A 26,527-nucleotide genomic window follows, 5' to 3' on the forward strand; every position below is an offset into this window, starting at 1 on the left:
TATATACATACATATAAATTTTGATTTTTACAATAAAATTTCTTATTACATAAAGAATAATACTCTCTTTCCCAGAACTGAATCCAAAGCAGACCTATATCTGTGTGTCTGTTTGTCTTTCTGTTTTGAACGTTGAATAAATGTTTACATTTTACTATATTTTTAAATATTGCGTAAACATGGTTCAAGCGTCGTTAGCAGGTCACTAAAATCAGTCTGCGTAGAAAAACATTTGACAATACATGGGTTAATTGAATAAGTTTTAAAATTGCAATTTTCCAGCATCAGTTTTCAAAATTTTGTTCCCGATTGTATTTCATTTCATTAGGCAAAGTTTATATTTACAATTGATCTATAACTAAATTTTCATAAAATCAAAATTGAAATAAAATGGCAACACTTAAATTCTATAAAATTTATGAAAAATAGTTTGTGTTATTGTTTTTACACTCATTGCCACATATTTACGTACATATGTTTATAATATTCTAAGCTTTTAAAAATAATATTAATAAATTTTAATGTAAATTTGTGTGTATGTATAAAATATGTTTTTTTTTTAATAAAAACAAAGAAAAGCGGCAACTTGCATTAATTATTTTTTTTTTCATAAAAATAAAAGTTTATTTTATTTTTGTTTACATTTATTAGAACCTTTAATTACAAAGTATTTAACGGTGTACCTTTATTGCGACTAATTTATAATTTTATTTATATTTACATATGTATGTTTGTATGTATGTATGTATATTTTTTTTTCACAATTGTTTTGGTCTCTCCTTAAAATTATTGATTCAATTGCACTATGGCTATATTTAAGTAACCATATGCATTCGTATTTTATTTGTCTACCATAATATAATCCCTGACTGCCAAGCTATAATAAAAATGTGCTCTATAATGTGTATAGCTATCACAACTAACGCAATATATTGTGATAGTTATATACACAATTTACACGTCACGTGAATAAAAAAGAAAAATTAATGTAATCACTATACGGTTAACATGGTGGATAATTAGAAAAATTGTGTTGGCTCATGATTTCAGATTGATACAGTGAATAACGAAAAAAAAATTTTTGCATACAATTAATATTTGAAAAACGCAAATATCAAATTTAAATTTATAAAGAACAATGAGATTTTCGAAATTAACCAGAATCAGAATTAAAAAGTTGGTGAACGTTTGACTACATTTTAACATTGTGTACATTTGAAAACAAAATGCTTTAAGATTATATTAATGTAGAAATTTTTAATACAAAACAAAAATTTTTTTAATTCAATTAACCCATTCTTCCCAATGTACCTGTATTAGATCAAATTTTTCAATTGCCTATTGTACCTATACTACTTTTCTTTAAACCAATCTAATTCGATGTTAGCATAAAATCCATAAAAATATAGATGCTTGAAATTGAATTGGAAAGAAGTGGGTTAATACATTTCGTGGGAAGTTATTGTGAAAGTTTGGTTAATTTTGGTGAAGTACCCCTTTCTATATTGTGTAAGCAGAGATTTTAGCGAAGTATTTTATTCCACATTACTTAAAATTCTTTCTCAATTGCGAAAAAACCTTAATGTTCAGAATGCAGTGCTACAAATTAGTCTAGGTTATTTTACAACCTTCCTTCTTTTTGACTCTTTTTTCTGCAATTTTTTGCATACTTAAATATTAACAAAATTGGTAAATTTTAAAATATAAATTGTCAAACGTTAAACTTAAACGTAAAAGGTTTGAAAAATTGAAATTTCGAGTGCTTTAACTTCTTGAATTGCAACATTAAAATTAAAGGTTAAGAGGCGTTTTTAAAACTGATATTTTTATAAGCAAAAAGTAATGAATTGTTACAGGCATTGAGTTACTTGTATTTAAACAAGGAGACTTCTTAAACTTTTAGTTCCAATAGAATTTTTTTTTTCATCTTTTCATTTAAAAATCAAAAATTTCATATATTCAATTCGTATCATTTAATTAGTTGATACTCGTACGATTCGAAATTTTAAATTTTTATTTGATCAATTCTAATATTTCAAGAATTTTTGAATATTTCAATATTTTAAACAAAAATACAATTGCACCTAAATTTATTTTAAATCCTTTTGTGAATTTTATTCAATTTTTTCAAATATAATTATGAATAATTTTATTTTACGATCTCCGTCTAATATGTGTGTATGTGTTTAATGTGATTTAACTTGGTAAGTGCACATTAAATTTATCGATTTTTGAAGAGAATGTGAAAACTTTTAATTTGCATTATAATTTTTTCTGTTTATTGTCCTTTCGATACTTGCATGTATGTAAGTATTTGTATATCGCGTTTTAGTATTTAAATTCATTGAATATTTATTCAAACAAATAAGAAAAAGAAAAAAAAAAAACACAAATACTTAAAACCTTAACTATTTTTATGAGATTTTGAATTAATTAAACTTTTGCCTTTGTTTGCAAATGGTTATTTTTTTTTTTTTTTAACTTGTTATTTCCATTTCGTGACATTTAATTTATAGACGCCAATGAACAAATATTTTTTTTTTCTTTCAGCTCTTAGTTTTATTTTTATCTATACATACTAATTTAAGTATAAGTATGTGTACACATATGCATACGATTATTATATGAATATAAGAGTTAAAAAAAACTCAGGTGTTTTGAATGTTATTTAAAATGGACTGCCATAAGTATCTAGAAGAAACAAACACGAAATTCATATTTGCCATCAAATCAAAGTTGTTCTTATTTAAAAAGTATATATGTATGTATATACTTTTCGATTTTCATACTTTTTATTCTTATTGTATTTGCATTTAATGTACACATAACCAAGAATGATTAATTTATATAATTATACATACATATATGGTATGTATGCATGTGCTTACTCATTTGCATCAAAATCTGATGCATTTTTGTCAGAAATTAGCATTTGCTTTATATATATATAAATAAAGGTCTCATGGTTTCTTAAATAAACAACACAAAGTAATAGTATACTTAAATTGATTTTAAAGCGCCATTAGTATAATTCCGATTAAATTTCAATTAGACTTTAGTCTTGCGGGACATCAAGTCAATTATGTCGACTGAATGTCATCACTATCAACTGCTAGTTCTGTTTCGATTTTTCATTAAATTAATTTATACTAAATTTTAAAAGTTTTAATTTTAATTTTATAAATAATTAAAGAGTCCAGTTCATAAACGTATTACGGACAGAGCGACAAATTTATTTCGGTAATCTTAAAAACGGGATATACTTAACTTGTGTAGAATTTGTTAAAACATAAAAAGTTTGTATTATCCCCATGGTAATACCATTTTGTTCATAGTTTATATTGGTATAGAGGATATTTTTGTAGTTATACAAACGAACTACTTTATTTGGGTGGTGTTGTTTTAAATTAAAAAGCTTGTTACTTATTAGCGCCCCTCTTCTGTATATCTTGTCTTCTGTATATCACTATAAATTTGGTGTCTCCAACATACTTTAACGATTTAAGTTAATCATTCGTAATGCTATTCGTGCATATTCTAAATAAAACACATATTGAATAATTAGCCAAACATTGCATTTATTTAATTACGTATTTTAAATTGTTTAAAGATCTACACAGTACACTAGGCTAGATGTTTAAGAAAAAGTATTTTAAAGCATATTCGCTGTATATTCAATAAGAAATTTTTAAACAATGAGAAAGTATGGAAAGCTAAAAATGATTTCCAAATGTGAGTAGTAAAATTTTACCAATAATTTATTGATTCTTTCATGTTCTGCAAAAAATCTGACAAAATAAAGATCTCATAGAAAAAATGCCACAATTTAGCCTATAAATTCAAAAAATTCTGGTTAAAGAATGAAACCTAAACCAGTGCATATACAACCTGTAATTAACAATATTGACCACTTAATTGCTACAATTATTTTGAAATAAAAAACAGAAAAACCAACCAAACTCAATAGACCGTGTTTAAGTAATCGACCACAATTAAACAAGTAATCGAGTAATCGATAAGCATATTTAACATACTAATTAAATACCTGAATATTTATAAAAAAAAAATAATTAATTAAACAAATCAATTTAAAATATGTTCGTATACTAGCATGCTTTTAAAAGTAATACTAGCACGCTTTTAAAAAAATAGTTCCAAGTTAAAGTTATTATTTTAATAGTGTAGCTCTAGAGGGTACTCGTATGTACATAAGAGCAATTTATGCAAAATTCACAAGAAAAATAATTAAAGAATCTTTTTACAAAATATGCAAATTTTTTTTTTTTTTTTGTGTAGACATTTTTAGTTAGTTATTAATAATAGTAAGTACAGTATTTACATAGAAAATTTAACTGCAAAGCAAATACTTCATTAAGTATGCGAAATTAAGCTATTGTATACTAAGGAAAAATATATTTGTCGCCAGGCCGACATCTCTCTAAAAATAGTTTATTGACGCTGCTATACCATATAGAGAAATGCGTTTCCACAGAAAACTCGATATGTGAAATTTGATGCGATCACATATCCTCCCTTATGGTATGCAATGTGATCTGCAAAAATTAAAACAAATTTTTTTTAAAATATAAAATACAAATTTTATTTAGATTTTTAACAACATTAAAATTTGTTAATAAAAAAAAACAACTTGAATTTTAATTTTCCAATTTAATTTTTTTTCTCAGTGTAAAATTTTAAAAAATGATCATTGAAATTATTATCCATTTGAACTATAAATTAAAATTAGTAGTGTTTTGTTTTAAATTAAAAAATTATCTAAGATTTTAGTTTAGGATTCATACTACAGTTTTGTAACTAAAATATCATGTCTCGGCAATCAGTTTTTACTAAACAATTAGAGTTTGATTCAAAAATTTTAAAAATTAGACTCAGAATAGCTTGAATGAAAAACACGATCAAATTTCAACGCAATTTTCCCTTCGTTTATGGCATTACAATTAAGTTAATTATTATTATTAAATTTTTATTCTTTTCTTTGATTTCTTAAAATATTTCTTTGTCACGGTATCTTGATTGTCTTGCCATTTGAAACTCTTGATATTGTTTCATAAAAACCTTTAGTATAATTTTTCTTTTTATTTTAAAATTTTCCTTAGCGTCTCGCATTATTATATTCTTAATAATTTAAGGTTATAATTAAATATTTTTTTTTTTATTTTGTATCATAAATAATTTAATTACATATTGTTGATACCAAAACTAAATTATACTTATTGCATACTCATTGCTATGTCACAAGTATTTTACCTATGGAATTAAATTTACTAACCGAAATAGGTTAAGGTTTTTAACTGTTACAAGTAATATACGTATATATGTATGTAGATATAGTAACTTCAAATTGCTATTATAATTTAATTTTATATTTTTCATAGATCGATATCAAAAAATATTTTGATCAAAACTTATCAACACGCTAAAATATTATGTAAATTGAATATTTTAAATTCCAAAATGCATAAATAATACGAGTAATATGCGAATGTATATGTAATAAATTGTGTATATTGATGTAATTATGTAATGCAATTTCAAATATATACCCACTTAAATTCGTAATTGTATACTAGATTTTTATTTTATATTCATCTAACTTTATCATGCAGACATTTTTTATTAATTTGAAGTCAGTAACATGACATATACAATTATACGCACTTCTGATATCAATTTTTTTTTTCTTTTTTGTTACAAGTCAATTTAAATAATCAAATTTTAATATTTTATGTACTCAGGCTAAAAAATTTTCATTTATAAAAAAAAAATTGTTCACGACTAATTGAAGTTATCATGTAAATTCTCATATTTACTACACCATCACCAATACTTATTTAAATGTACTCGCTCGTAAAATAGTCGCAAAATTTTTGCATACAAGCATGAATTTTAAATTTTATTATTAACCCATTCAATTCATTCCAATTCAAAGTATTTCGTATTATTAAAGAAATTATAGTTGTAAGAAATGTAAGACAAAAAAAATAATTTTTGTAAATAATTATAATATGAAAGTCTGATCCCGGAAGAGGAAAGTTTAGGCAATTTTTTTATGAAATTTGTAATATCTATATAATTAGGTATAGTAATTTGCTAAAATGTTGAACCGGTTGGGAACGATTTGTTTAAAAAGCGGAAAATTTTTTTTAAGTTAAGCAGCCATTTTTTTAAATTTATTAAAATTGTTTTCAAAGAGACGCAATAATGTAAAAATATTTAAGACCAAACTAAGAAATTTCCAATAATTCCTCACTTATTTTTAAATCACACTATCTGCGTTCATTCATAATCAATGAAAATATTGAAAAAAATTACAAAATTAATTTGTAATTTTCGTAGCTTTTGTAAATCTTTAAATTTCTTACGTAAAATAACAATAATATACTATACCAACGGTATTAATAATTATATGCTATTTAGTCTAATTTAGTTCAAGCAAAACGCCACTTGTCAATTGGCGCAAATCCAAAAATTAGGTCAGAAAAATTTTTATCAATGTCATTTAATCGCCACCTACTTTTCTTCATTGGAATTAAAGCCAAAAATTGTTTATTTTTACTTGTTTTTACAAATACATTTAGTACCATAGTGTAAACTTACATATAAACGGGTAATGGGGGGGTTAACATTTAAATAACAAATTTATTCAAAAATTTTTTTTCATTAATGTAGTATGATAACAAAAAAAATCTAATAAACATCAAGGCTTTTTCCACGTTAATCTTTTATGTTAATGCTAATAAAAAAACATTTCTAAAGTAATTTGCAAGTATGTAAAGCGATTTTGTCATAGAAAAATCGATACAAAGTGCTTTTTATTTTTGCTTTTTATTTCTTATTTAGTAAATAATTTTTTTTTTTACTTTATATAAATAAAATTTATTTTGAAATTTTATAACTAATTTTTTCCAGCTGAAAATAATTTTATTTTTGATGAAAAACATGTATTTGAGTTAAGAAATATTTTAAGATTTTTGATTTACTCAGCTGATAGCGTACGCGTACCTTATTGCGTTAGTGAGCGCCGAGCGAAAAACAATAACAAAGCGAAAATAAATAGAATAAATTATTATTTTTTATAAATAGTCTTTGATATTTTGATTAATACTCCCTTTATTCTGTAGGCGAGCAATAAATAGTGCTGGTAGTGGTGTCTGTAATAATTTTGTTTTTTCCAATATTTTGATTTAATTTAAAGCACCATGTAATTGTTCAGTACTTATTTGAAATTACAAAATTATTACACGATTTCATGTCATAATGATGATGTCGTCAATACCTTATACTCTTACGTATATCAAAAATTATAAATTTTCGCAACATCGTGTAAAATAATAAAAATTATTTTTCTCCCTCTGTGCGCATTATGACGTGCTTATAAAAAAATATTCGTGTAATAGTAATCAAATTTTGTATTTACTTACCTATAAAAGTACCTATGTGAATTGTTTATGTACAAAATCGAAATAAATAAAAAAAATTTAGAAAATTAATAGGAAAAAATTAAAAACAAAAAAATGAACACGAACAGACAATTTCAGGTTTTAGAGCTCTAAATAAAAATTTGCAAAAAACAAGAAAGCGATATACTCGTATGTACGCCATCTACAAAATTGCAATCAAATCATGTTTGACGTTATCGATTTTCGTCATTCAAAGAGCGTTATGAATACGCAATTGCGTGAGTTTTAAATGTGTTTGTAAAGATTTTACAACATTTTTAATTTTATACATTGCTTAATGTGGTCGTATTAAACGTTTGTAAATTTTTTTTTTTGATTTGTGCACAAATTTAATTAAAAGAAAAAAATTGTTATACAAAATATTGTCTATATAAAATATATGTTGGTACAATGTGCACAAATTGTCGTTTTAATAGAGCATGACATCAAAAATATTTTACAAAATGAGCAATCGCGTTATAAGAGAAAAGCGCTAAATTTTTTAATAAATTTTTGTATTAGGTAATAAATAAGTATAAGACCCGCAAATTTTGGTTAGGCATTTTTTTTAAATTACATGAAAAATATTATTAAAAATTTTGTAATTAATTATTGATTTAACAATTCAAGTATTGATAGTGTGTAATAAAATATTAAATGAAGCATATGAATTTAAAAATATTTGGTGACATAATTGATTGATGTTGAGAATAAACTAATTGTATGAAACCTGTATTTTCTGAAATATATTTAGGTGAATATAAGAGAATTTTCGTTAAAAACCAAATTCGGCTTTATACTTCTTTGCCCTACCGTTGAACTGAGGGTTTAGGTTACTCAGGAAATATTCGCGTATTTATGTCAAACACAATTTTTTTTCCTGACTTCAAAATTACAATAATAAATTATTTAACAATTTCAATCAGCTTCCAAGTTTTAATACTGAATTGTACTAAAATTTAGTATTTTTGCAATTGAAGTCATATAATTATTTAAAAAATTCCTTTTTTTTCTTTTTTTTTTAGTAAAAACCACATTCAATGAAAGATGCGCTCGTACTGGTATTATCGATGTATTAGAAGAATTCATATTAGGTGATAATCCACAAAAAATATTAGAGAAATTAAAAGAAGAAGGTAATGCATCATCAGTATGTGGAAGAGTATTTAAAGTTGGTGAACCAACTTATACATGTAGAGAATGTGGTATGGATACAACATGTGTATTATGTGTTAATTGTTTTAAACAATCAGCACATCGTTTTCATAAATATAAAATGTCTCATTCTGGTGGTGGTGGTTGCTGTGATTGTGGTGATGAAGAAGCATGGAAAAAAGATTATTATTGTGAAGAACATGCGGTAAGTAGCCGGAAAAAAATATTTAGAAAATCAAAATTAAAAAAAGAAAAATATTTTTTTGTTTATTCAAAATTTTTATCATTTTTAATTTTAATAATGTTTTATTAATTAAAATGTAATTTGCAAAAGTTTTTTACTTTGTCAATGACATTTCAATTAAACCGTTCCAGAGATTAAAAATGAGATAAATTCATTCGTTGAAACAAAAACCCTGGCGGGAAAACGTTAAACTATTACTAAACTATTTGATTTTACTTGAGAGCCTTTTCAAATTATCACAGTGCAAATCGAATTTATACGCCTATTCAATTTCGGGTTATTTACTTTTGTATTTCATTGTCATACACGTATTATCTATGTAATTCAAAAATTAAAAGTGAAAAAAGATAAGACGTCAAGTGTTGACAAGAAATAAAACGTCATAAGTTCTTTGTATTAAATATCTGAATTAAAATAAATTTTTATATTATTGCAGTTAATAAACTTTTAATTCTCACAAGGTATATAAAATAAAAATAAATATTAAGAGATTTTAATTCTTTATAAGTATTAACTTAAATTATTTTCGATAATGAAGAAAAGTTTCATTTAAAAATAAAAATATAGTGAAAAGTCTAAAGTTCCTTTAAGTCTAAATACCTTGAGTTTATATGTAAGGAATTAAATAAGACTACAAGAAAAAAAAAATAAAATAGCTAGTAAAGAAATAAAGAAAGCTGAATAAAAATTTCTTTTATAAAACAGAAATTTCACTTCAAATTTAAATAACAAAGAAATCATATTATTAAATTGAGGTCAAGAATATTTTAAATAAAAAAAATAAAATATACAAATGGTGTAGATATTTTTTTTCTGAAAAACTGTAAAAGTGGAATTATGAATTGTGGAATTGTTTTTCAATAAAAAAGCTCAAGGCAATTTCTATTTTGTATAAAAGAAACCAAAAATTTCAAATTTATTTTGACTAGCTCCCATTTTGTTGATTCTTAAATTCATACGCAAAAATTCTAATTCTCATCATCTATAAGGGAAATGCGGCCAAATTCATTTCAATCTGTAACCAAATTATTTGATACGAAAATGGGGAATTTCGCTTACAGCTCGACCTTTTAATTTACTAGAGTACAGGTCGAATTTATAAAAGTATTCGATTCCGGGTACGCACAAATTTTAATTCTCATCAAAAACTTGTTTTAAATGTGAAAAATATTTAAAGTTCTCCCAAAAAAATCTTTTAATTTCAATAAGTTTTAGTTTTAAAAAAATTAAAAGTTTTTTCCTTTGTTACAAAAAAAAGAATTGTACCTAAAGTGTAATTTTTCTTTCTTTTCATTTTACAATTCAGAAGGCTACTACTCTCAAACTATGACTTCATTGGAATACTTAAAAAAAGACCAAAACAAACTTCTATAATTAATGCTAAAATAAGAAGAAACAAAAAATGAGAAAATTTCATTTCTGTTTATTTCTCATTGTACGAAGAACGCACACCAAAATACACAAAAAACGCGTTAAAGACATTTTGGCGTCACAAAGAAAAAAATTTTAATGCGAAAAATTTTCTTTCATTCAAAATTTAAAAAAAAATTATTATAAGAAAGCACGCAATATTTTTTTTTTTTTTTGATAAATTTCTTTCTTGTAGATGAAAATTTTTAAAGGAAATTTCCACAAACCCAAAACAGAAGAAAATCAAATTTTTTTTTTTAAGGTTATGACAATAAATTTTTCTTTTTTAAAAAAAAAAACTTCAAAAACCAAAAAAAGATGAAACAAATTTCAATTAATAAAGAAGACTTATAATTTTAAGACGTAGGAAATAAAGCTCATACTTATGTATACGTGTATATATTTTTGTATTTTTAGGAGAGAGAACAAAAGTACGCCTTTTTATATTAAAGTCAATTTCAAATTTTTGGCGATTTTTACCATTACTCTACTAAATTACTTTTATTTTACTTCAAATTTTATGTTTTATTCAAATTAATTAAATCATTTTTTGTAAAGTCTGAATCAAAATTTCAATTAAAATTTTTACATATAAAAAATTTTAATAGAAATTAATTAGCTTTATTGTATATCTGGAACGCAATCGACAATTGTGTTTATGTACATGTGGGATTCTTTACATTGTTTACAGAATTCAATATGTCAATAATATGTCAAAGTACATATAATCATTCTTTTTATTCTACTTTGACTTTTACGGTTTACTTGATTGTTTACGACGCATTATTACAATGGTATTTGTATTGGAATATCTAAAAAATAAATAATAATATTAAGAGAATTTTATGGCAACACTTTGAAACGATTTCTACGTATACGCAAAATTCGATAAATAAATTGCGATGAAAGCAAAAAGGAAGAGGCAGGAGAATATTAGAAAATAATTTCTAAATAAAAATTACTATTTTTATATGTCATTTTCGAAAGAATTAAAAATAACGGTAAAATTGGTAGAAAATTGTTATACTGTTGATATAATGTAGATTTTAGCTGTTGTAGAGAATTAAAACAAGTTTTAGAAAAATTGAAATATTCTTGACATTTTAGAAATTAAATAGAATTTGACATTCTATTGAATTTAATTGAAAATTTAATATTTTAAAAATGTATTACAGAGTATTTAGAGTTTAATTCATATTATGGCTGTTCTTTTGGTTCTTCCTCATTTTTAGGTCATTTACTTGTAATATACTTCTCCTTATATTTATGAACGATTTTTATTTTGTTTAAATATATTCTTCAATAACTCTTTAACTCTGTCATAAAATTTTAATTCTGCTCTCAATTTAATTAATTTATATTAAATATTTTCTATAACCATAAATAAAATATCCTAATTTAAATTTTCGCAGTAAGTATTCTAATTTAAGTATGTCAAAAAATAAATTTTGGAACATTTCAAAATTGGTTCCACCCGCATTCATTTTATTATTCTTGTTCTTATTTTGTTTTTATTTCCGGCTTCTCTCTCGCAAATTATAAGTGTCATTTTATTACATGAAGATTTATTTTTATACAATTTTGCGGCTACAAACTCGTTATTACCTTTAAGTAACTTTATGTATGTTTGTACATGTGTGTATATATGTTTCAACAGGATGTGAATTGCATGACAAATATAAGTTGTACATGCATATATCGCCATCAATTTTTATAAATGTCTCATTTTTTCTAATAAAATAAATAAATATATTTTTTTTATTAATTTGATTCAATCAAAACAAAGCATTAAAAGAAATCTCATCTTTTGTAGTACACTCTTCTGCCGTATAGTATCATTAGATTTAAAGTAAACATGACATCATCATCCACATCACATCATCTTTTTTAAAACTTTAAAACTTTCATAATAAATTTGTATTTTGGTGTGATTTGGATATTAATAAAGATGATAATGTTTTTTTTTTTTTGGAAGATTCATAAAATTTAGATTTCATATTAACATTCACCTAGACTTTGTTTTATTTATTTAAGTATTTTATTTTTTGTTATTTTTTTTTTTTTTGGTTCTTGATTTGCACTTTAATACTTTCGATATGTATATCAAAAAATTTAATTATACTATTTGTGAATAATTGTTCGTAAAATTGTTTGAATCATACTATAATTAATGATGGCATAAAAATAAGATTTCTGTTTTATATTTTTGCGTACATACGTGTTCACACTGCATATTTGGCTGCAAATATTTGCATATATACATATGTTTGTTCATATAAATTTGTAGTTGTTGTAATGGGTTCTAAATTTTAATATTTTGAGTTGTCAACTTTGGATTATAAGTTAAAAAAAAAATGAGAGAAAATGGAGTTGACCTTGTCAACTCTGTGATACCCGTACGAATTTGTTATCCTATGTGCGAATAAATATGCCATAACTGACTATGGGACAGACTATGATTTTAAGTTGCCGAATTGCAATATTAATTAATGCAAAATTTCAGTACTTTGTTTTAAAAATATTCTCTAAGATATGACCAAACTACTATTTAAGTTGTATGGCAGCTACCAGAAAGAGTCAAGCAATTTTAACGAATTTTATTAAACACATCGGCCCTACTATTATATTCGTTTGTGTGAAATTTCTATACCAGAGCTCTTATAGTTTCTCAGATATAGCCAAAATATCCTTAAAAATCAAGTAAATTAAAGTAAAGTAAATTAAGTTTAATAAATATAAATTCGAAAAATTAATTAATTCTTACATTTATTTTTTTCCAGAAGGGTAAAGAATCCGAAAGTAGTGACAGTACACTAATAACTAGTCGAATGAAAGAGCGATGTGAAATCGCATTCCGTGCCATTCTAATGTATTCAATACAATTTCTAGAAATTGAATCTCATGCAAGTTTAGTATGTTTGGATGATGATCAAAGTCAAGATGTATTTTGTACAATTTTATATAATGATGAAAGTCACACTTTTGAACAGGTAACAAAATATAAAAACATAAAAAATTTTTTCAATAATTCAACATTATTTTATTGTTTTTAGGTTATATCAACACTTGTCAAATATGTGAATATAGATCAAAAAGATGCTATGGAAATTGTTACAAGTATTGATAGAGAAGGTCGTGCTGTTGTTAAATGTGGTACATTTGATGCTTGTAAAACATTAAAAGAGGCTATTGAAAAACAACATTTACCAATGTCAACTGGTATGGCAAAAGCACCACTTAAAGTATCACTTTTACATAAAAAAGCATATTCATGTCAACAATTTGCGTTGCAATTATTAACATGGTAATTAAATGCGTTGTTTTTTCATCATTTTTTTTTCTTGTATCTCTTTCAATATTTTCTTGAAATTTTAAAGAAGAAATGAAAAATTCGGACACCAAAAAAAAAAAAAAAATGGGATCATTCACAATAATTTTCTTGTTTTTACAATAAATTTTTTGATTTTATTACCAGGAAAATTTGTTCGTTTTAAAAAGAAACAAAAAAATTTGAAAAAAAATAAATTAAAGTTGATTCATAATAGCAAAACAGTCAAGTTCAACGCCATCACATTTATTGTTAATTTTTATATATAAAAAAAAATTCAGTGTAAATGTCTACAAATGTTTATAAAATTGTATACACATATGTATGTACGTACATACACATAAATTGCTTTTTTTTTTTTTACTTCAGTTGGAGATTTGCCAAAAATTATTGCCAATTTTTTGTTCAAAAAAATTTTACTCTTTGTGGTTTCATTTTTCCTCCTTTTACGTTTCAATTGAAAAAAATGATGAAATTCAAAATCTGGAACAACTACATATAATATGTATAACACGAAGATGATTTTTTGTTTTTAGAAATGAAATATTTTTTACAATAATTGAACAGAAATTTCCGATTTTATGTATACATTGTTTATGAAATCAAAAATATCCCATCTTTGCTCAAAAATTTTAATTTTTTTTTTCGATATTCAAAATTTATAAGAAAATAAATAACAAATTTTGTGAAATAGTTAAGACATATTATACTATTTGTATATGTTATTATAGATCCATGGTAAATAGTAAAAAATCCATAAATATTTTCCATTGCAATTCACACAATTTTAAAATAATTATGACCCCTACCTCTGATACTGTCAATGTAAAAGCTTTTAGAGCAAAAAAATTGAAATATCAATAGAAATTTATAAATTTTTTTTTAAATTGTTTTTAAATGGTATTTCTTATTTTTTGGACAACAAAATAATAAACACATTATTCATTCTTCTTATTGGAACCGGTGCTATTCATTGTAGCGTGAGGGCATTTATGAAAGGTTCCATTGTGAAAAATTTTCTTTGAGCGCACTCGTCTTTATTTAATAAAAAATGGTGAACCCCAAATTTTTATATATGACCTTTCCTGAATTATATCCTGAATTATATGGGAATTGCAATATAGAACATAATTTTAAAATTTGCTATGGTTTTAGAGTTTTAGTTTTTTTATACTATAACACGAAATTGGAACGGCACTTTATATGTAAATGCTTCTTAAATTATGCAGTGATATATTATTACTACAATTCAATGTCCGAGACAATAATGAAAAATCAATTTGATTGTTACTGTTATAAAAGCTATAATATTTAAATAAATATGATAGGATTTACTGTACTACTACATGCAAATTTTTTATTTTCATCAAATTAAATGTACTAAAAATATGTAATTAAAATTGTTTTTCCGTTTTCTTTTTTTTTTGTAGGTTCCAAGATTTTCTTACACGTCACAAAACGTTTCGGGAAATTTTTGCAGCAGTTGCAAATGATAAACGCGCCCGTCCATATAATATTGCTCATATATTAGAATATGATTGCAAATTATGGAAAACAGCTCGTAGCTGCTGGCATAGACTTTTAATATCTGGAATGTTAATGGAATATGAAAATAAAAAAATTTTGGCTATTGAATTTTCACGTCATTATGCAACAATATTTCAAGATTTTATTCTTGATGATCATGATCATTCATTTTCAATAGTATCTTTAAGTGTTCAATTGTTTACAGTACCAACGATTGCACATTATTTAATGGCAAATGAAGGCGTATTTCATAAATTATTGCATACATTTTATTGGGAGTGTATTGAGAAAAATGTTGAAGAGAAAACATTAAAATTGGCTAGAAATACCGCAAATATGAATAAATTTAAAAGAGCATCATTTATGTTATATGACTTAAAATACATATTAAGTTTTAAGCCAGATATTTGGACACCAGATATTCGTGAAGGATTCCTAGAAGGTGTTAAAGTATTATTAAAATTATTACATGTAATGCAAGGTATGGATGCTATAACACGTCAAACTGGTCAACATATGGATTATGAACCAGAATGGGAATCAGCTTTCAATTTACATATTAAATTGGCAAGTGTTATTTCTTTAGTATTAGAATGGTTGAGTGCAGATCAGGAGTCTTTAGTTAAAGCATATGGAATGATAATGAAGTTGCTTTTAGAGAATAAATTCATTATTAGTGAAGCTGTTTATGAAGAACAAAAAGTAGCTGGACATGCTGCACAATGTATTATGTATGATGTAGCATCAAAAAATGTCTCAATTCACTTACCCTTATCAAGATTCTTTTCTGGATTGTATTTATTGTTAGGACAATATGGATTAAATTTTGATAATGTAACGGCGTCAGCCAAACGTACTCCTGAAGAAATAATGGAACCAATTTTATGTGCTCAAACAATGATTGCACAAGTACATTCTGGAATGTGGCGTCGTAATGGTTATTCATTATTACATCAACTTTATTTCTATCGTAATGTTCGTTGTCGTTTGGAGATGCTAGATCGTGATATTGCTGGCTTGCAAATAGGTGCTGCTTTAATAGAAAGCAATCAGTATTTGATTCATATATTAAATAAATTTGGTTTAATTGCTTGGGCTCAACCTGAATTTGAACCAAATGATACAAATACAAATGATGATGATTTCATTAGGCTTTTGAATATGATCGATGAATTTTTAGAATTACTAATTGTCATTATTGGTGAGCGCTATGTTCCTGGTATTGCAAATGTAACTGAAGATGATCGGACAAAAAAAGAAATTATCCAACAGTTATGCATTAAAAAATATTCTCATTCTGAATTAAATCGTCAGTTACCGGACTCGAATAATGAAACTGTATTGGAAGATGTAATTGATTCAATTGCCATTTTCCAAAAACCCACAAATCCTGAAACAAAAGGAGTTTATAAATTAAAGGAAGAGTTTTACGAGGATTATAATATGTTCTTTTACCATTATACAAAGGAAGAGAAATCTAGATCAGAAGAAACACAACGATTGAGAAGAAAGCAAAAAGGAGAGCTTGTTTGTTGTCCCCCACCAAAATTACCGAAGTTATGTGATGGCTTTGTGTAAGTTTTATTAAAAATTCTTATATTAGGAGATATTTTAACACATTAATTCCAAATTTCAGCTCTATTGCTAATTTGTTACAAAGTGATGTAATGCTCTCATTAATGCAAATTGTTTTAAGTCGTGGTCTAGACCTGAAAGCAAGAAGTTTTACTGAAAGTCATTTGCAAAAGGTTCAATTTGAAACAATATAATTTTTCTATTTTCTTAATTATTAATTTTTTATTTTACAATGTCAGATTCTTTATCTAATTGGATACGGTTTATTAGAAGAACAGTCACAAAATTATCCTTTTCTTTCTTTCTACGAGAGAGCTTCAAAATATGAAATATTGCAGTTACTTGAAAAATTAGTTCATAGTCCCAGAGTAAATAAATTATTTTTTTTTCAAGTTATTGTATAACTAACTATTCTTTCTTTTAGGTTGAAGCTCATCGTGATTTCATTATTTGGACCATCAAAAAATTCAAAGAACTGCAGCCAAAAGAAAATAAAACTGAAAACGAAAATAACGAGCAAATGGAATCTGAAGATTCCAGCATTAATCAGCCAATGACAGCTGCTGAAACGGAAAAGCAAGAGAAGGAAGAAAGAGCTCGCTTAGCTGCAAAACGTCGAGCAAAAATCATGGCACAAATGCAAAATGCACAAAAAAATTTCATGAAATCGAATGCTGAATTATTTGCAACAACGTCAACATCAGAAAGTGATCCTATGGATTGTGAATTCAATAGTATTCCAAACTTAGAAAACAGCAACGATGCTGAAATGCTAAACTTACAAGCTTCAGTATCTTCTACTGCATGTTTAGGAGTTAATAGAAAATTAGGACAACCTGAAGAACAAAAATTCAAATGTATTTTATGTTTTGAAGATTGTGTTGTTAGTAAAGAAAATCCATGTTTAGTTTATTCAGCCTTCATACAGAAATCTAGAGTATTATCTAATATAGGTTATATAGAAAATAAAGATAACAATATTTCAAAGCAACCAGGACGTTCTGACGATAGCAGTAACGTCGGGGGCAGCAGCAGCAGTGGTAGTAATAATACTTACGGGTCAAATTCTGTTGATGATACATCACCTCACACAGGAACTTGTGGGCATGTAATGCATGCATCATGTTGGAATCAATATTATGAAAATGAAGTATCAAAAGAAAATCGTAGACCTAATCGTACAAGGTCCCCAAACAATTTAATAATGGATAAAAAAGAATTTTTATGTCCATATTGCCGTTGCTTATCTAACGCCATTATTCCTTTGACCCCACCAATGCAACAATTTTATGAGCCAAAAATACTACGTAATGATCGTGATATTTTAACCTTCGGAAAATGGATTGAAATTATGCAAACATATGTAAGTGAATTGAATGCAATGGAAAAAAAATATTTTACAGAAAATAGAGAGTTTATTGACATTGATGAAATACTGAAGAAGTGTAATGTTAGTGTCGAAGAGTGGCAGACAAAATGTTTCTCACCAGTAAAAAAATCTGAAATAACTCCGCAATGGGAATTCTTTACTGAAACATTTATGACATCCATACAAAGAGTATCCCCATTCCCACATGCTTCTGAAGAATGTGAACGTTATTTAGTAACATGGAATTCATGCGCTTATACCATAAGATCGTTAGAAATGTATTTACGTGCCATAAATAAACCATTTAAAATTGAAGAAATGTCTATACGACATAAGAGTGTGTTAGACGGTTTAGTGCGTGTATGTGGTATGCTTGGAGCTATATTAACTAGTGCAGACAAATTATTAATACATTTAAGAGGTTTATGGGAAACTGCTCTGAAATCGGCTGGACCTTCAGTTCTAGAGTGGGATCCATTTAGCTTAATGACAAATTTAATATTTATGTCATCATCTGTGATGTATAGTTATCAGGATTCGTACGTGGTAAATATTTTGTATAAAAAAATTAAATAGTTAATTTTAATAAAAAAAAAAAAACATTTATTTTAGATTCCAAGTGGAAACTTCTTTGAATATTATTGTTTAAAATTAATGTTTGCGGCAAATTTAGCTAAAGCTTTAATATTATTTGATGAGGATTCAATGGATGATGATATGGATTTAGATTATGTTGACGATGAACCAAAAATCAATTTGACACAAGATCAAATTCATAACATAACAAGAATATATAAAAAATACAATTTAAAATATCGTCACATACTTGCTCAACAAGAAGAAAAACGTGAGAAACCTAATTCAGTTATCGAAAAAGACGAAGAATCCCAAGATAAGGATATGATGAGTCCAATTCCGGTCGAAGAAGCGCAAATTATAAATTCAGAGTTAACAGAAAAAACATGTAAACGTTTAATTGAATTCATGAAACAAGAAAGTGATACATTTTTACGTTGCTCCGTATTATTATTTCATTTTATGACTGATGTTGAATTTCCAGAAGAATTTTCTGATTTAATGACAAATCAATATGATATTATGTGCAAATATTTAGGTTTAGATCCTTCTATTGAAAATTATTTTAAAACTGATTGTGATTCAATGCAAGCTTTAGAAAGTTTTTGTATGCATCCAGATATAATTCATTATGATACACAAACTGGAACAAAACGTAATGGCAATAATTTCGAAATCATACCATGTAATACACCAATAAGTCAGCTAGTTGATTTACCAGATGATTATAGTGATTTAATAAATAGTATATTAGATTATACTTGCCCAAATAATGATAAAGAAGATACAAAATATCCAACAATGTGTTTAGTATGTGGTAAAATTATGTGCGGTCAATCATATTGTTGTCAGCCAGAAATACAACCAAAACAACCAGTTGGTGCATGCACTTATCATGCATATCACTGTGGCGCGGGTATTGGTTTATTTTTAAGAATACGTGATTGTCAAATTTTATATTTGGGTGTTAATAAGGGCTGTTTTATACCACCACCTTATTTAGATGAATATGGTGAAACAGATCAAGGTTTAAGACGTGGTAATCCTCTAAGATTATGTCGTGAACGTTATAAGAAATTACATTTAACTTGGCTTGGACATGGTTTACATGAAGAGGTATCAAGATTAAATGAAATAACTAATGCTTCTGCTGCAGCCCAATGGCAGCACATGTAGTTATTGTGGTTTAAATATTATAAAATACTATTTGCTACATGAAGAACAGTAGAACTTAGTTATATTGAATTTAAGATACTTAATTGATATTAAACAAGAATAAGATACTAAAAAAAAAAAAACAAATATAACATTTTGAAATTTTTTTTGAAGTATGTGCACAAAAAATAAAAGAAATGAAATAAGTAGAAGCAAAATATGCAAAATAAAAAAAAATTGAATTATAATTTTTGTATTTCATGAAAGAAAAATTAACAATTACTCTATTATTATATTAAATAATAAAAAAAAAAAGCAAAAATGCTTGAAATAACTTAATTATCCAGAAAAGGATTGAATTTGTTCAATGAATTTTTAATTTTTCATTTAATAACTAATTTACCAAAATAAAATTATTAATTCATTATAAATTATTCTTAATCATACAAATAATAATGATGAAAGTTAATGACTAGCATTGAATTTGAAATGTATATTTTGTACAGATTTATTCCGAATGAAAATGGTTTTATTCGATTTATTTTATGCATTTGAAATAAATAGTATCGGATTTTTTTTTTTTTATAAAAATCAACAGGATCAGACCAAAATTAAGTTTTTGGCCAAAAAAAATGATTGAATTAAATTAAAAATTAAATTAGCATTGTAATTGTGTAAAATAGTTCGGTAAATTTATAACATCATGACGAGTATTTATTTGAAAAATAAAATGCTAAAAAAAAAATTAATCAAAATAATAAAATTAAAAGAGATTTTCCTATCTAATCTATAATAAAACTAACAATTAAATTTGAATCTCTTTATCTAAATATTTTTTTTTAAATATCTTTGTTTATAAATCCTATTATTTGTCTATATGAGTTGTAATTCTATCTATTTTTTTTTCTTTTGAATTCATATTAAGAAATTAAATACAAATTAATTAATGTAAAAGAAAATAATCTAAAAGAAAAATTTTTAGTTAGTCTTTTTAAGAAAAACACAAAAAAAAAAAACAAAACAAAATGGATTATAATAAACCAATGTTAAAATTTAATTGAAAAGAAAATAATTCTGATTTTTTCTGTTATGTATAAATTAAGAAAATTTAATATTAGTAAAATGTATAATTTATTAATAAAATTATATAAAAAATGAAGAAAATACCTAATATATATATATATATATATATATATATATATATATTAAAATATAATTTAATTAAATGTTTAAAAATTGAGAAATATAAAAATATGAAAAATATAAAAAAGGAAAAAAAAATTTGATCTATATAAAAAACAAATTTTTAATTGTGTTATTTTTAAATTTAATTTGATTAACTTTCAGATTTTTAAATTGGGTCACAAATGCAACCAACTTACATACTAAAAAATTAAATTTTAAATAGCTAAAGAAATAAATTGCGTTGAATTTGTTAAAAAACTAAAAAAAAAGTGGCATTTTAAACGTATTTAGTCCATTTGTGAGTCACATAATATGGTAAAATTTTGATACTAGAAGAAGTTTTGAAAAATTAACAGTATAATCTAAAGTAAAAAATAAAACTTGTTTAATTTTAGAAGCTATTAGAACGAAGCTATTAGTTTAATCTATTAGAAACAGCATCTGTTAGCATTCTTCTTTACATCTTAAACAGCGATGTTTCAAATTTCCTGTGTTATAAAAATATATTTTATATATATTTAGTAAAGAGCTGGCAATATGTTTCTTCTTTCAAAATAAAACTTTCTGTATGTGTTTCCTTTATATATACATTATATTATCATTTGCTATACACGCACTTTATCATGTAGAAAAAAGCAAAAATTTCCACCAAAAAAAAAAATAATAAGCTTTAATATGATTTTTTAAGAGTGTGTAAATGTGCGAAATATTTATTCAAAAATAAATTAATTAATTTTGATAAGGAATATATTGTTTCTTTTATTACTTATTAAATTAATTTCTCAAAAATTACAATATTGAGTAAAATTTTTAATATTTGAATTTTAACCTTATAATCAAACCAAATCTGTTGTGGGTTTAGAAATTTAAATCTTTGCTCCGAATTAAGTATATGAGGAAAGTAGCTTGATTTTGATCTTCAAATCAAATTAATATGAAAATATATGAATTATGCTTTCTAGCTCTTATTATATATTAATATCTTTAATATTTAAAAACTACTTATGAATGGTGAATGAACTACTTATGGATGATCTTCTTTGTAGAGAACAAGAATTTAAAAAATACAAGTTCTATTTAAAATTAGAAATAACTATTTTAAAGATAAATAATTGCTATCAATGACAATTCAATATTGGAGATATTAAAATAGCTAGTTAATTAACGAATAAATTAATTTATATGTGCTAATTAATATAAATATAATTTGCTGAAGTTCATTTGCGTTCATATTATGAATGTTCTTCACTTTTAAGTTCAAAATAATATAAATAATAAAGCAAAGTAATTAAAAAATAATGTTCAATAAAATAAATAATAATAACATTTTGTTATTTACAATATCAAATTCAATTTAATCCTTTTACACTCGTCATAATAACAAATGGTTTTATTATTGATATCTTACTAAGATCGTTTCTTTAATATTTTCAATTAATTACTTTCCGAAATAAGACGATTTCCAGTGGAATTTGAACATATTAATTTCATTTGAATTCTCCTCATGTACACACTTCTCTTTTACATAAAAATTAATACTTTCAAGTATTTGTTATCATAAATATAAGAAAATATGAATAATTTATTAGGTAATAAATAGCGAAAACAAACACAATCAAAAAATTTATTTTCAATTTAAGCCTTTAATTTAAAAATAAGAATCAAATATAAATTGAAATTATAGTTAGTTGAGTTTGGTCTTTTTAGAATATTGGATTCGATTTGTTACCAGTTCATTGAATATAATTTAGTATTTTAATTGAAAAATAGTAAAATAAAAAGTAATTTAAGGACAATGGATAAAATTCCACAAGATTTTAATTTAGAACATTTAGAAATAAGATTACAAAATATTACAGAAAATGCTAAAGGATTTGTACAAACAAAATGGGATCAATTTATTGATATTACAGGTAATAATAATATTTTATTTTAATTTGTGATCAATTTTATGTGGTACATTGAGTTGATAATATCGTGTTAATTTCAAATTGATTATAATTAATTAAATATTTATAAAACTAAAAATAATTTAAAATTAAAAAATTATTTAAATCTTTTTATAAGTAAAAAGTTACTAGAAAAATATGTTATTAATTTACTTAACTGTTACCGTTGGTAATAAAATGAAATTTACATTGTTATCAGGACTCTTTTGCTTTTATTAAAAAGATTATTGGCCCTATTACACCAATGATTCTTGAATTTAAATAAAAAAAAAAAAAAATTTTGAAAGTGTTCTCATAAGAAAGTTTAAGCTCATAGTAGACAATATTAAAAGGTTTTGGCAAACTGAAACCGTTGGTAATTTTTTAATTGTATATTAAGGAAAAAATCTTTGTCATTAAACTATCCTCAATTACTAACAAAATTTTAAAAGTAAAGAAATGAGTTCCTACACCTAATTTTTACAATATTAGTAAATTTTTTATCAAATGATGAACAATATTTCAAGTGTACATAATTTTGTTTAGCAACTTAAATACCTAACTACTACTTCATATTCATTCATAAATAAAAATTTTAATTTACCGGCCACCTTATGTCATTCCATCTACGGCACCTTTTATGTGAAAAAATATTTTATTAACAACAATGAGTTTGAAATTTTATAAAGGTCATACCCATTTGTAGCTGCACTTAACATTAAGAACAATATACATATTCTTAAATTCTATTTGAGGAAGTAATTTATTAATCTATAATATTGTTCGAAATCATTTCGATAACATATTTTTGGTGATAATTTTAATTTATTTATTATTAATGATATTACAATTTTGAATTTGTCAACAATATTTATTAATAACCTATAAGCTTAAAGCTGCATAATATAGATTATAGAAAACCTCCTGCAAATTTAACTTAATTTTGTTCACCAATAAAGATTAAAAATTATAAAATGATTTTTCAAAAAAAAAAATGTAATAAAAATTTTGTTTTTATTAACAAAATATTTTATCAATTTCTATATTATCTTTCCATAACACAAGGGTTATTAAAATAGGATTAAATTTAAAAAAAAAAAATTGTTTTGTTTTACAAGCTTTTATTTTTGTTTTTCTAATTAATTAAGTAATTATCAAATAATGATATAGTAGTTAGAAATGTAGGTAAATTGTTCAATTGAAATTTTTTTTGATTCGACTAAATTTTAGTCACGTAATCTTGAGTACAATAGAACAACGAACTTTCTTTGAATCTATTTTGTTGTCAAGAGTTCGTTTGCACTAAAAATGATAAATTTCAAAATGAAAAGAAATAATATTTAAAATTGTATTATTTTGGATCTTTAAGTTCATTATGCGGGTTTTTTAAAATTCGAGCAGAACATTTTACTGTTCTTATTTTCACATATGACATATTTTCAAATATAATGCAGTATCCCGAATGTATTTGTATTTATATACATATTTAAAGTATATATATGGATGTGTACAGTTATATACAGCATTATCTACGGCTAAAATCTGGAGCAAAATATATTGTTGAATTGCTATAATTAAAATTACAATTAATTAGAGAATAAAATTTACACAATCTTTTCCACTTATTGAATTCGTATTCAGTTATAAAGTATATTACAGCTTAAAAACATTTATCTGGACTTTGAAAAATGATTTCCTCAATAGATATTTAATTCTTATCAAGATTCAGCAGCTTTGTTCGCTATCCCGATTCAATTTAGCAAAAATTTAGCAAAAATTTTATTATAGATTCAAGTGAACTTATGGCTATACTGATTTGATTAGTTAATTAAGACCCCCTCCATTAATTCAAATTAATCTGGTGCAAATGGCTTCCCTTCATATTACGTTTTAATTTATACATTTATTTTTAAATTTAAATGTATTTCAACACTTAGAAAAAAATGAATTTTGTTTTTAGGTGAAGATCCATATAATATGTGGATTTATGGATTAGTTGCACATACAATAATTGTCTACTGGGTTTATGGTGCCTTATTCACATATATGGTAAATAATTTCAAAATAATTGTAAATAAAATACGTATATATATAATAAAACTTTAAATGCTTGCAATTTTAGGATATCACAGGAAAACCGAAATTTTTAAGAAAATATAAAATACAACCTGGAACAAATGAACCAGTTGAAACTAAAAAACTTATAAATGTAAATAATTATATTATTTGGAAGCTACTAAAAATAAATTAAACACAATAATAATTTATTAATTTTGAAAATTTTTCTTTTTAGGCCATTCTTGTTGTACTTTTTAATCAATTTTTTGTTGCGGGAATTACAACATATTTAACATTTCATTATATTAGAGATGCTAAAATAATGCCACCAGTTAGAGAATTACCAACAATTTATAGATTTTTAACTGATTTATTGGGAAGTTTAGTATTAACAGAAATATCATTTTATTATTCACATAGATTATTACATAGTAAATATGTATATAAATATATACATAAGAAACATCATGAATGGACATCACCAATTGCTATAACAGCTGTATATTGTCATCCAATTGAACATATATTTAGTAATATTGTTTCAGTTACAGTTGGTCTACTCTTATTAAAAAGTCATTATATAACATTTTTAATATGGTTGGCATTTTCATTAATAACAACAATAAGTCATCATTCCGGTTATTGGTTACCATTAAATTTTAATCCAGAATTTCATGATTTTCATCATTTAAAGTAAGTTTTTTTTTTAATAGTTATTATAATTCAATTTTGTTCTACAATTATTATTAATTATTTGGTTTTTCTTTGTAGATTTAATTATTGTTATGGTGTTACCGGTTTCTTGGATATGGTACATGGTACTGATTCTTTATTTAGGAAATATAAGGCATCAGAAAAACAGAAACAAAAAAATAAAATAAAATAAAATTAAGGGGTTTATATAAGAGATTTTGGGAGAAAAAGGCTGTTGCTTTATAATTTTAGTTGTTATTATAAAAATTTTGTAAATAAATTAAATTTAAAATTAACGAATTGTCTTTTAAATATTAAATCGCTAGTTTTGCTTACATGATAGTGTTACCGTTATGTAACGATTAAAAAATAAATACGAAATTAAAATATGAAATTTTAAAAATTAATTAAAGAAAAAAATATTGTCAATTCGAAAAGTAATTTAAATAAAAATTTAATAATATGGAAAAAATTTTGGTTAGAAAATTGTGGCCATTTACATAGGTTTTTGCCAAGATATTAAATATTATCGAAAGCTGAGGGGATTAAAGTTTAAATTAAAATTGATATAGATTATGATTTTTAGCACCTACATACACATACTTATGTTGTACTATTTATTAAGGCTAAATAATATTTGGCATATCTCGTATATAAACTGATTTGAGTATCATAAACGTATCGATGCATTTTTGAATTTACTAATTGCTGAATTTACTAAATTAACTTTTATAATTTCCTATTTAAAACAATATGCGTTTCTATGCAACTTCTATAAAAGGTCAAAATTCCTATTCATACCACAGGAATAATATAAGGCTAAATTGTATGTAACTATTGAAATTTCCCTAAATTGAAAATTGT

The 26,527-nt window shown here is 24.4% G+C and overlaps 2 protein-coding genes across 3 annotated transcripts in view; both read left to right on the forward strand.

Moving 5' to 3' along the window:
* Positions 1-19,946, forward strand: part of LOC129605640 (E3 ubiquitin-protein ligase UBR1) — a 45,808-nt gene extending 25,862 nt beyond the window's left edge. For both annotated transcript variants that reach the window (XM_055515529.1, XM_055515530.1), the window contains exons 3-10: positions 8,486-8,820; positions 13,050-13,259; positions 13,323-13,573; positions 15,028-16,698; positions 16,761-16,872; positions 16,939-17,067; positions 17,124-18,614; positions 18,681-19,946. In XM_055515529.1, the coding sequence (XP_055371504.1) occupies positions 8,486-8,820; positions 13,050-13,259; positions 13,323-13,573; positions 15,028-16,698; positions 16,761-16,872; positions 16,939-17,067; positions 17,124-18,614; positions 18,681-19,820 (5,339 nt within the window). In that variant the 3' untranslated portion in view covers positions 19,821-19,946. The remainder of the gene's footprint in view (positions 1-8,485; positions 8,821-13,049; positions 13,260-13,322; positions 13,574-15,027; positions 16,699-16,760; positions 16,873-16,938; positions 17,068-17,123; positions 18,615-18,680) is intronic.
* Positions 19,947-22,691: 2,745 nt separating this feature from the next.
* On the forward strand, positions 22,692-25,953 carry LOC129605579 (fatty acid hydroxylase domain-containing protein 2-like). Its single transcript, XM_055515438.1, has 5 exons — positions 22,692-22,897; positions 24,873-24,961; positions 25,035-25,121; positions 25,206-25,663; positions 25,742-25,953. Exons 1-5 carry the CDS (start codon positions 22,780-22,782, stop codon positions 25,854-25,856), a joined length of 867 nt encoding a protein of 288 aa, XP_055371413.1. The 5' UTR covers positions 22,692-22,779; the 3' UTR covers positions 25,857-25,953.
* The last annotated feature ends 574 nt before the right edge of the window (positions 25,954-26,527 follow it).

This window comes from Condylostylus longicornis, unplaced genomic scaffold (assembly GCF_029603195.1).
Source record: "Condylostylus longicornis isolate FDR11 unplaced genomic scaffold, ASM2960319v2 ptg000013l, whole genome shotgun sequence".
NCBI classification, from domain to species: domain Eukaryota; kingdom Metazoa; phylum Arthropoda; class Insecta; order Diptera; family Dolichopodidae; genus Condylostylus; species Condylostylus longicornis.

Excerpts from the sequence above, each read along its gene's own strand:
- LOC129605579 (XM_055515438.1), top strand. The coding sequence starts at position 22,780 with ATGGATAAAATTCCACAAGATTTTAATTTAGAACATTTAGAAATAAGA. Across the intron at positions 22,898-24,872 it reads TCAATTTATTGATATTACAG|GTGAAGATCCATATAATATG; the intron begins GTAATAATAATA and ends TTTTGTTTTTAG. Across the intron at positions 25,664-25,741 it reads CATGATTTTCATCATTTAAA|ATTTAATTATTGTTATGGTG; the intron begins GTAAGTTTTTTT and ends TTTTCTTTGTAG.